This window comes from Gallinula chloropus (assembly GCF_964237585.1).
Source record: "Gallinula chloropus genome assembly, chromosome: 13".
Lineage (NCBI taxonomy): Eukaryota > Metazoa > Chordata > Aves > Gruiformes > Rallidae > Gallinula > Gallinula chloropus.
In genome coordinates, this window is record NC_140098.1 from 21,951,582 (window position 1) to 21,962,570 (window position 10,989).

General features: G+C 54.1%; 1 protein-coding gene across 3 annotated transcripts in view; it reads left to right on the top strand.

Moving 5' to 3' along the window:
* The window catches only part of NFAT5 (nuclear factor of activated T cells 5), a gene marked incomplete at both ends in the record, with an annotated part of 56,570 nt that extends 47,385 nt beyond the window's left edge, over window positions 1-9,185 (top strand). For all 3 annotated transcript variants that reach the window (XM_084270270.1, XM_084270269.1, XM_084270271.1), the window contains 7 exons: window positions 523-657; window positions 810-862; window positions 1,717-1,849; window positions 2,420-2,500; window positions 5,100-5,248; window positions 5,719-8,155; window positions 8,947-9,185. In XM_084270270.1, coding sequence (XP_084126396.1) covers window positions 523-657; window positions 810-862; window positions 1,717-1,849; window positions 2,420-2,500; window positions 5,100-5,248; window positions 5,719-8,155; window positions 8,947-9,185 — 3,227 coding nt within the window. The remainder of the gene's footprint in view (window positions 1-522; window positions 658-809; window positions 863-1,716; window positions 1,850-2,419; window positions 2,501-5,099; window positions 5,249-5,718; window positions 8,156-8,946) is intronic.
* Window positions 9,186-10,989: the final 1,804 nt, after the last annotated feature.

Genomic DNA, 10,989 nt, shown 5'->3' on the forward strand with positions numbered 1-10,989 from the left:
GAGACTGGCAGGACAAGGGGGCTGGAGTGAAGCTGGAGGAGGGAAGGGGGAGAGGAGAGACTGGGGGGAGGCTCTTTCCAGAGAGAGTGGTGAGGGGCTGGAAGGGGCTGCCCAGAGAGGGGGTGGGTGCCCCATCCCTGGGGGTGTTCCAGGCCAGGTTGGCTGGGGCCCTGGGCAGCCTTGTGTAGCTCCAGGGCTGGAGGTTGGTGTCCCTGCCTGTGGCAGGGGGTTGGAGCTCTGTGACCCTTGGGGTCCCTCCCAACCCAGCCCAGGCTGGGGTTCTGTGATTAGTGGGTCATTGACCTGAGTGTGCTTTTTATGAGGTCGTTGCATTTGGTGAGGAAATAACGGGGGGGGGGTGTGATTACCTGCTGAAGAGCTTTGTCATGACTGATGTAGCAAAGAAAGACGCTCAAGGAAGAAGCTCAGGTGTTACTTTGTTCTTTCCTTTCTAATCCCATCAGGAAAAGGTTTTAGTTTGATGTTCTCTTGGTTTCAAACCCTGTGTTCTTTCAATTGCAGCTCAACCCGCCGGCGTCCCAGAGATCCTCAAGAAAAGTCTGCACAGCTGCTCGGTGAAGGGCGAGGAGGAAGTGTTTTTGATTGGCAAGAACTTTCTAAAGGGAACAAAAGTGATTTTCCAGGAGAACGTTTCTGGTTAGTGTGGCAGCCGTGGTGGTGTGGGGCGGTTGGGTTCTGTAGGTTGATCAGGTTTAGGTGGAGAGAAAGAGAGAAGCACAGTCACAGGCACTAAAGGGAACTGCTGTCTGTGGCTGTGCAATAAATTCTGCTTTTTAACTTTCCTTTAGATGAGACTTCTTGGAAGGCAGAAGCTGAAATCGACATGGAGTTATTTCATCAGGTACTTGTGTTGTTGTTGTTACCACCCAAAAAAGACTCTGGAGCTGGAGTGTCAGAGCCCTGCACGTGTGACGGGCGTGAGGTCACACTGCTCGTGTGACGGGTGTGAGGTCACACTGCTCGTGTGACGGGCGTGATGGCAGTGACGTCACACTGGACGTGTGATGGGCGTGATGGCAGTGACGTCACACTGCTCCTGTGATGGGCGTGATGTCACACGGCACGTGTGATGGGCGTGATGGGCATGATGTCACACGGCGGGCGTGGCGGCGGTGACGTCACGCTGCACATGTGCCAGGCGTGGTGGCGGTGACGTCACGTTGCACGTGTGCCGGGCGTGGTGGCGGTGACCTCATACTGCACGTGTGCCGGGTGTGGTGGCGGTGACGTCACACTGCACGTGTGCCGGGCGTGGTGGCGGTGACGTCACGCTGCACGTGTGCTGGGCGTGGTGGCGGTGACGTCACACTGCACGTGTGCCGGGCGTGGTGGCGGTGACATCACACTGCACGTGTGCTGGGTGTGGTGGCGGTGACGTCACACTGCACGTGTGCCGGGCGTGGCGGCGGTGACACAGCCCTGGCTGGGCGCGAGCTCCTGTCTCTGGGCTTGGTGTGACTTCCCCTCCTTCGCCTTCTGGTGGAGCTGGAAGTTGCCCCGAGCATCACACAGGCAGATGGTTCGCGGTTGTAGCGCAGGGGAGCTGCTCTCAGTGTAACCTGAGCACGTTTCTCCTTTGCTTTCTGGGCTGTTCTGTCAGTCTGTCCCTTTGTTTTGATGGGTGTAAATGCAATTAAGGTTCAGTAATGAAGTAAGGGTCCTAATGAGACTTCTCAAATCATCTTTGCGTTGCAGAATCACCTTATTGTGAAGGTGCCACCATATCATGACCAGCAAATAACCTCAGCTGTTTCTGTGGGAATATATGTGGTGACCAACGCTGGAAGATCACACGACGTGCAACCATTTACCTACACTCCAGACACATGTATGTAAACCCAAAAGCTGGGGGGAGGAATGGGTAGCTTCACCTGCTCAGCATCCCATTGCTGGTGTCATAGTCTCTGGTCCATACAACAGGAGCACTGAGGAACAGGGATCTTTTCCAGGTCCTCTTCCTGGGGAGGTTTGCAGTTGTGAAGTACTAAACCTAAAGGCTTTGCCCATTTCTGTGGCAGGTAGCCCACCTTCCAGCTGCAGGGAGACAGCCTGTCTTCTAAAGTAGTGTTCATTTGTAGTCTGGGGCTGAAAACCAGCTGTATCCTGAGGAGGGCTGAAGTCTGACTGTACCATGAGGTTTGACTTCTCTCCGTTACCACACACGGTGCAGTTGCCAACCAGCTCTTTGGGTTTGGGAGTGAAAACAACCTTCTGGGCACTGTGATGGTTGGTGTGTTCACAGCCACGAGCTGAACCTTTATCTCCAGCTCTGAATGGCTCTGGGTTTCAGAGAACCTCCATTTCTCTCAGGTATAAGCCACTCTCAGTTCGCTGTGGGTTGTTTCTCTCCTTGTTTGTTGTTCTAACATAAGGAAGCTGTCACTGTGCTTTGTCTCAGCAGCTGGTACTCTGAATGTTAACGTGAAGAAGGAAATCTCCAGCCCAGCCCAACATTGTTCTTTTCAGGAGGCTATAAAAGGTACTGCATTGATTCTTATCATCATTGTTAATAATTGAGCTATAAACTCCTACCCAGATTTGGAGGAATGAGTGTGAAGATAAGTCTGTGCTTAACAAAACCTGGCTGTAATCAGAAGTTTGCTGTCTACTTCATAACTACGTTTCTTTAAGGGTATTTTAACATGGGCCAGTATAGAGGAAAAGCCTTTCAGTAATGCTAAACAGAAGCACAATGCAGTTTTCATGCCTCAGGCCCTGCTGGCTGATCTTCATTTAGTATCTTGCAAGGGAAGGAGAAACAGAAGGAAGCCTAAGACAGCACTTAATGCCCAGGATTTAGAAACTGTAGTGTTAATTTAAGCAGAAACCCACATAAAGGTGAGGGGGGAAGAGCTGATCCTGACTGGGAATGTGCCAGGTTGGTACCTGGGGGAAGCTGCCTGGGGTTCTAGACTGCCCTGGGTCTGGGCCTGGTCCTGATCCTGATCCTGGCCATCTCAGCTCACCCATCAGCGAGGGCTTTTCCTGCTGCCACATCATAGAATCCCAGAATCCCAGCCTGGGCTGGGTTGGAAGGGACCCCAGGGATCACAGAGCTCCAACCCCCTGCCACAGGCAGGGACACCAACCTCCAGGCCTGGAGCTACACAAGGCTGCCCAGGGCCCCATCCAATCTGGCCTTGAACATTCCCAGGGATGGGGCACCCACCCCCTCTCTGGGCAGCCCCTTCCAGCCCCTCACCACTCTCTCTGCAAAGAGCTTCCCCCCAGTCTCTCCTCTCCCCCTTCCCTCCTCCAGCTTCAGTGTCCACGCCAGGCTCCGTGTCGCCTTCCAAGGGAGCGAGGTTCAGGTTTGCCTGGGTTTGAAGGGAATTGATCCTTCTGATCTCGCAGTAAAGTAGAGAAAGGAAATGTTTCTCCTGTGATTGTTTGAAGCTTTGGTGGTGTCCAGAGGTGAATGGAAATTTCCAGCTCTGGAGAAGGCAGGTTGAGGGGTGAGTGAAGGAGCGATGTGATCACAGGCTTGATAGGAATCCGTAGCTGCAGGTTAAACTCCTGGTGCTCGTGTTTGAAGTTAATAGCTTGGTCTTGGCAAGGGGCATGTTTACAAGTTGGTTTTACAACTTGTAGAGAGGAGAATGCAAGATATGATGAGTTCAGACCTGCAGAGAGTATTCGGGGGAGAAATAGGCAAAACCATTTAGGACAATGCAGCAAGCTGAGCACAGGACTGGTGAGACCTGGAGCAGCAGGATTAGAGAGATGAAGAAAATAACAACTGATGGCTCAGAGCAAGCCTGTCATCCTCTGATTTAGTATGGAAGCTTAACCAAGGGAAGATACCAACTGTTTCAGGAGAAACATCTGCTGTTCCTAAGAACACAATGTGCTCTTCTGTTTCTTCATGTCCTCTCTTTAATTTATGCAGTGCATCTTAATTCCTGTTCTGGTGTGGGTTTTGTGCCAGGCAGCTCTTCCCTTCCTGTACCTGTTCTGCTCGAAGTTGGTGGTGACCCATGGGCCAGATAGTTTCATCTGCTGCACGTGCTGTGTCTCTATGTGTGTGCCAGCCTGCCCTTCCTCACTGTGGAGCAATGACCCTGTGGGCATCCCAAGGGCTGCCACCACTTTCCTGAGAGCAGAGCCCTGGAGTTGGTCATTTCTTGGGTGGTATCATTTCCAGCAGCAGTGGCCAGACAGATGAAGCTGTTGTGGCTGGAGATGTGTTCTGTACAGGGCTGCAGGGCCTTTCCCTGCCTATCCCAGGCAGTTTTGGTGTTCGTCTGAAGAATCTGTAAATATCCCATACAGATAATTTCCATGACATAATCTGCCTGTGTTAAAACCCATAAGGTTCTTCCCAGGGCCATTGCAGGTGGCCAGCTCTGATGCCACACGGGACTGCGGGTGGGACGTGATGGCTGTCCTGACACCCAGGACACAGGGTGTCAGGACAGCAGGTTCAGAGCTCTGAGCTGTGCTGTGGACAGGAGATGGGACAAGGGGCAATGGGCTCAAGCTGCCCCAGGGCAGGGTCAGCTCAGCTGGGAGGGCAAAGTTCTTCCCTGGCAGAGTTGTGGGGCTATGGCACAGGCTGCCCAGGGAGGGGCTGAGTCACCCCCCTGGGTGTGTTTAACAGAGGGGAGATGAGGTGCTCAGGGATCTGGTTTAGCTTGGGATGGGAATGGTTGGACTTGATGAGCTTAAAGGTTTTATCCACCCTGGTGATGCTGTAAGGCTTGTGGGGGGGTGTACAGAGGCTGTGTAGTTCTGGTCTTTGCCCTTCTCAGGTGGTGCAGGAGCGCTGGTTTGAAGCTGTTAATGGTGGTTTCTGTTCCCAGCTTTGGGAGAAAAGGGAAGAAAGAAGGATGGAAGAAAAAGAAAGCCATGACAGTGCTGTTAGTCTTAAAAATAACCTTTCAGTGGCTGCCTAGGGTTATTTGAAGGATCCAGGTGTTTGCAGTGATCTCTGTGCATACTAACACCTCCCATGGGGGTAAGAGCTCTTCGGTAGGGCTGTGGAGCGAGGTGGGAAGCAGAGCACCAGTCAATCTCCACTCAGGATGGTGAATGCTCATGTTTCATCATCCTTCTTTTGTTTGTCTTTGTGCTGGCAGCAGCGAAGGCCACTGGCTGCAACCTGGAGAAGGTGAACATTCTTCCTAGTGCCTTGATAACTCCGCTCATGCCAAGCAGTATGATCAAGAATGAGGATGTGGCTCCCATGGAAGTAAGCGCAGAGAAGAGATCTCCCCCCGTCTTCAAGGTAAGTTGGGTCAGGGGCTGAGGGCAGCAGCTCTGAGTTCTGTCCTGGTTACATCTACCCACAGGTTCTGAGAATGGAGAAGGGCAGCACAAGGGAAATGCCAGGGCTGAGATCAGTCTGGGCAAAACTGACCATCACAGAACAGGGTCAAACGAGGTGATTTTGCCTCTTCCTGTGGTCACACAGATCGGTTGGTTACTGATCCTGTGGTGAAGTGTTTGTCCTGTGACACAGAACTAGTAAATTACTGTAAGGACATTGCTGAGATCCCTTTGTAGCATTGCTCTCATGGAATTGTACCATGACACCTTCCTTGAAGTAGCATTTCAGAGCTGGTCGTCGGCCTGTGTGGTTCTGTGTGGGGAGGTAGGTGGGTGTCACATCTTCTCTGATCTTTCCTGGATTGGAGGGAACTCTCAAAGTGTGACCTGAGCAAGCTTATGAATTGTGTGATGTATTGTTCTTTGCAGGCTTCAAATGTGGTTGGACCAACTCAGCAGACCTTGGAAAACAGCATGTCTGGCATATCAACTTCTGCTTCCCATCTACCTTCTGAGAATGAAAACCAGCAACAAATCCAGCCGAAGGTGTATACCCCAGAGACACTAACTACTATCCAGACACAGGACATTTCCCAGCCTGGGAGCTTTTCAGCAGTCTCCACTCCGGGCCAGCTGCAGAACAGCGATGCCTTGTTGCAGCAAGCTGCACAGTTCCAAACAAGGGACTCCCAGCCCAGGGACGTCCTGCAGTCGGATGGCACGGTGGTCACACTGTCCCAGCTCACCGACGCGGCGCAGCAGCAGCCGCCGGCGCTCCCGGAGCCAGCGCAGGCCTTGCAGCAGCAGATCTCATCCAGCATCTTCTCGTCAGCGAGCGGTGTGAGTCAGCTGCAGAACACGATCCAGCAGCTGCAAGCTGGGAACTTCCCCACCAACACTGCCACTGGCAGCAACAGGAACGTCGACTTGGTGCAGCAGGTGTTGGAGGCTCAGCAGCAGTTATCTTCTGTCTTATTTTCTGGTTCAGACAGCAGTGAGGATGTCCAGGATCAGCTAAATGCAGATATCTTTCAGCAAGTCAGCCAGATCCAGAGCAGTGTCAGTCCTGGGATGTTCTCCTCATCAGACACCGCTGTCCATTCCAGACCCGAGAGCCTCTTGCCTGGACGGGCTGAAAACGTTCACTCTCAGCCTGACAATGCTTTGTCCAACCAACAGCAGCAACAGCAGCAGCAGCAGCAGCAGGCAATGGAGACCTCTGCTGCGATGGTGATCGGAATCCAGCAGAACATCTGCCAAGCTGCGACGCAGATGCAGCCGGATTTGTTCTCCTCCACCACGTCGGGGAACGGGGCCCTCCAGCAGTCCCCTGTGTACCAGCAGGCTTCCCACATGATGAGCGGGCTGTCTGCAAACGAGGACATGCAGATGCAGTGTGAGTTATTCTCCTCATCTCCCGGTGTCTCAGGGAGTGAGGCTGCTCCTGCCACTCAGCAGCAGGTCTCCAGCAACGGGCCCGCTATGTTCCAGGCATCGAACTCTGCGGATGGAGAAGAAGCTTCAGGACAGAGCAAGCAGATGCAGAGCACCGTGTTTCAGACCATGGTCCAAATGCAGCACGGTGGAGAAGGTCAGTCTCAAGTTAACCTCTTTTCATCCACCAAGAACATGATGAGTGTCCAGGCCAGTGGAACTCAGCAGCAGGGAGGAGGTCTGTTCCAGCAGGGAGGGGAGATGATGTCCATCCAGTCGGGAAGCTTCATGCAGCAGTCTCCCCATTCACAAGCTCAGCTTTTTCACTCTCAGAATCCCATCGGTGATACTCAGAACATCTCCCAGGAAACACAAGGCTCTCTCTTTCACAGCCCAAATTCCATTGTCCACAACCAGACCAGTACCAATTCCTCAGACCAGCTGCAGCCCCCGATGTTCCACTCGCAGAACGCCATGGGGGTGCTGCAGAGCTCTTCAGTGTCCCAAGACCAGCAGTCTGCCAACATGTTCCTTTCCCAGAGTTCAATGAGCAACCCAGCGACTCAGGAAGAGCAGATGTCGTTCTTTACAAGCCCAAATTCCATTTCTCCTCTTCAGACTGCAACGAACACCGAACAGCAGGCTTCTTTCCAACAGCAGCCACAGATATCCCACATCCAGAGCTCCATGCTTCCCCAAGAGCAGCCCCAGGCTCAGCCTGCCCAGCAAGGTTTGTTCCAGTCTCAAGTGTCGCTGGGCTCCATCCAGTCCAGTTCAATCCCCCAGAACCAGCAAGGCTCTATCTTCCAGCCTCAGCACTCGATCGTCGCTATTCAGAGCAGTTCCCCGTCTCAAGAGCAGCAGCAGCAGCAACAGCAGAACATGATGTTCAGCAACCAGAGTGCGATGAGTACAATTGCTTCTCAGAAGCAGAACATGATTTTCAATCCCAGTCAGAACCCAGTTCCAAATCAGGAGCAGCAGGGCCAGTCCATTTTCCATCCGCAGACGAACATGGCGTCGATGAGCCAGGAGCAGCAGCCCATGCAATTCCAGAGCCAGACTGCTGTGCCTTCTCTTCAGAACCCTGGATCCAGCCAGCCTGAAGCCCAGCAGCCGGCCATCTTCCATAACTCCCCCCAGATTCAGTTGGTCCAAGGCTCCCCGAGTTCTCAAGAGCAACAAGTCACCCTCTTCATCTCTTCAGCTTCCATGTCTGCCCTGCAGAACAGCATGAGCCAGCAGGAGCTGCAGCAGTCCCCCATGTACTCTTCCCAGAGCAGCATGGCGGGGATGCAGGGAACGGCTTCGCCGCCGCAGCAGCCGGCTGCTCTGTTTCACAACACGGCAGGAGGTGCTATCAACCAGCTGCAGAATTCTCCTGCTTCCTCTCAGCAGACGTCGGGAATATTCCTGTTTGGCATCCAGAACAGTAAGTGGCAGATGCCTGATTCTGAGTTTAGGATTTAGAAGTGGAGCCTACAAGGCAAGGAGTGTTCAACTGATAGATAGTTAAACAACTCCAGTCGTTCTGGAGTGAGGAGGGTGGCTGTGCAGGTGAGAACCTACGTGGTTGTCATGCTGCTCCCAGTGTTGCTGGTTTTCCATTGGAAGCCTGTAAACACCTGTTGGTGGGCTCACATTTGGGGTTAGCCCATGGCAAAGCCCCTGGGATTGTGGGTCTGTCTGTAAAAACTGATCCATGCAATGTGTGGTATGATGAACAGCACACAGATAACCCATAATGTGTACACATGTGTTTAAAAAACACACCCAAAGGGTTGTTCCCTCTTAAGACAGCTCCCCTCACCCTTCCCTGGCTGCATTTGGCTGCCACAGTTCATGCAGCAGCTTTCTCCACACAGTGGTGAAGAACAGCGAAGCTCTTTGGTGCTCCCTAGTCCAGAGCAGCCTCTGTGGCAGCATGTGACCCCCCCTTTACCTGTATAAACCCCCACTTTCCCCACCTGCCCCCTGAACCTGGCCGCTCTGAGCAGCTCTCTGGGACACAGAGCCCTTCAGCTGCCCCTCGGGGTGTTATGGGGTTTGCTCTAAGGCACAGTCCCTCTGTGTGTGTCCTGGGGGAGCAGGGAGCAGGGGGGCTGGTGAGGACAGAACCACAGGGAGCTTCCTGCTGCGTGTGCTCGGTGTGGACACCCAGAAGTTGGCTGATACACTCTGCATCTTACATTTACGTGGTGCTTTGTTCTTCCCCCGTGACAGACTGTGGGCAGCTGCTGACGTCTGGCCCAGCCGCGCTGCCGGAGGAGCTGATGGCCATAAGCCAGCCAGGCCAGGCGCCGAGCGAGGCCCAGGCGGCCGTGCCAGCGCTGCTCTCCCAGCAGATCACTGAGACTCCTCCACTGCCTTCAGCCATGGCAACCAACCAGAATATGGAGAAAATAGATGATCTGCTCGTGTCCTTGCAAAACCAGGGGAACAATATGTCTGGCTCCTTTTAATTGGTCAGGTAAGTAACGTGTCAGGGTTTGGGGCTCCTTCCTGCCATCCCTCCCTCCCTTGGAGTGTGTCACCCATGCTCTCACTAAAATTCCAGTTATGCCTCATTCTGCGTGTAGCAGCAGTGGCCAGAGTGGGGAGCTGTTGGTCAAAGCAGCCAGAGGTCTGCCCTCATCTGAGATGGGTGGCTGAGGGTGGCTGTTCGTGTCTGGATGCTGTTTGTTCTCTCACCTCCTGTAACAGTCTGGTGGGCGATGGGGAAGGGGAGTGGATCACCCCCTGGATTGAAAGCAGCACGGAACGTGGCTGGGGTTAAGAACTCCAGGCTCAGACAGGGCCCCCCAGGCTGTGCTGTTGGGAGCTGCCCCTGGGCTGCAGCAATGTAACCTGTGAACAAGCTGGGTAGAACACAGCAGCTGCTGAGTGTGCCACACGCTGAGCCTTGTTAGACAACGGGTGCTGGACACCTCCTGCCAACCCCCCCAGGAGGTGCCTTTTGCTGAGGGGCAACAGGCTCTGCCCACAGACTGCTCCAAGTCCCAGGAGCACTCGAGTCAGGCCTTGGGCAGCTGGCTGTCCTCAGCCTCCCTCACCCCCACGTACAGGGTAACGCTTCACATTCCCATCTGATCTGGTTTGTTTGTGAAGCTCCAGAGTCCCCCTGCTCTGTGTGAGTGCAGCGTGCTGCTGCTCCTGGTCTGGTGTCTGCTTGGGAAGGACCAACGGGATGAGGTTTAACAAGGCCAAGGGCAGAGTGCTGCACGTAGGACATAACAACCCCCTGCAGTGCTACAGGCTGGGGGAGACTGGCTGGAGAGCTGTCAGGCAGAGAAGGACCTGGGGGTGTTGGTGACTGCAGGCTGAACACGAGCCAGCAGTGTGGCCAGGTGGCCAGGAAAGCCAACATCATCCTGGCTTGTGTCAGAATAGTGTGGCTAGTAGGTCTGGGGAGGGGATTGTGCCCTTGTACTGGGCACTGGTGAGGCTGCACCTCGAGTGCTGGGTCCAGTTCTGGGCTCCTCACCATCAGAAGGACATTGAGGTCCTGGAGTGTGTCCAGAGAAGGGCAACCAGGCTGGGGAAGGGGCTGGAGGGCAAATCCTCTGAGGAGGGGCTGAGGGAGCTGGGGGTGTTGAGCCTGGAGGAGGCTGAGGGGAGACCTTCTCCCCACCTCCCCTGCCCTGCCAGGAGGGTGCAGAGAGGTGGGCGATGGTCTCTGCAGCCAGGGGACAGGAGATGGGACAAGGGGCAATGGGCTCAAGCTGCCTCAGGGCAGGGTCAGCTCAGCTGGGAGGGCAAAGTTCTTCCCTGGCAGAGTTGTGGGGCTGTGGCACAGGCTGCCCAGGAAGGGGCTGAGTCAACCCCCTGGGTGTGTTTAACAGAGGGGAGATGAGGTGCTCAAGGATCTGGGGCAGCACAGGATGGGATTGGTTGGACTTGATGATCTTCAAAGGTCTTTTCCAACCTTGTGACTCTGTGACTCTCCCAAGAGGAAGGCTCTGCACGCCAGTGAGAGGATCACCCCAGTTACACCTAACTCTTGTGCTTGTTTCTTTTCCCTCCAGAAATTCTGTGAAGAAAAACATGATGATTTCCCAGATCCTCTCAGACCTTCTGGCTCTGGATTAGGCTGTGTGGAACCGATTGCTTCTGTCAGAAAGTGGCCCTCCTCTCTAAAGAGCACACACGGGGCCGCTCGCGGTGTCTAGCAGGGCTGTGACCGTAGTGTTTGGGATTCCTAGTGCCAATAATGCTGGAGAGCTATGCTTTGTCTTACTAGGGCATGGGATTGTACCCTCAGGAGAT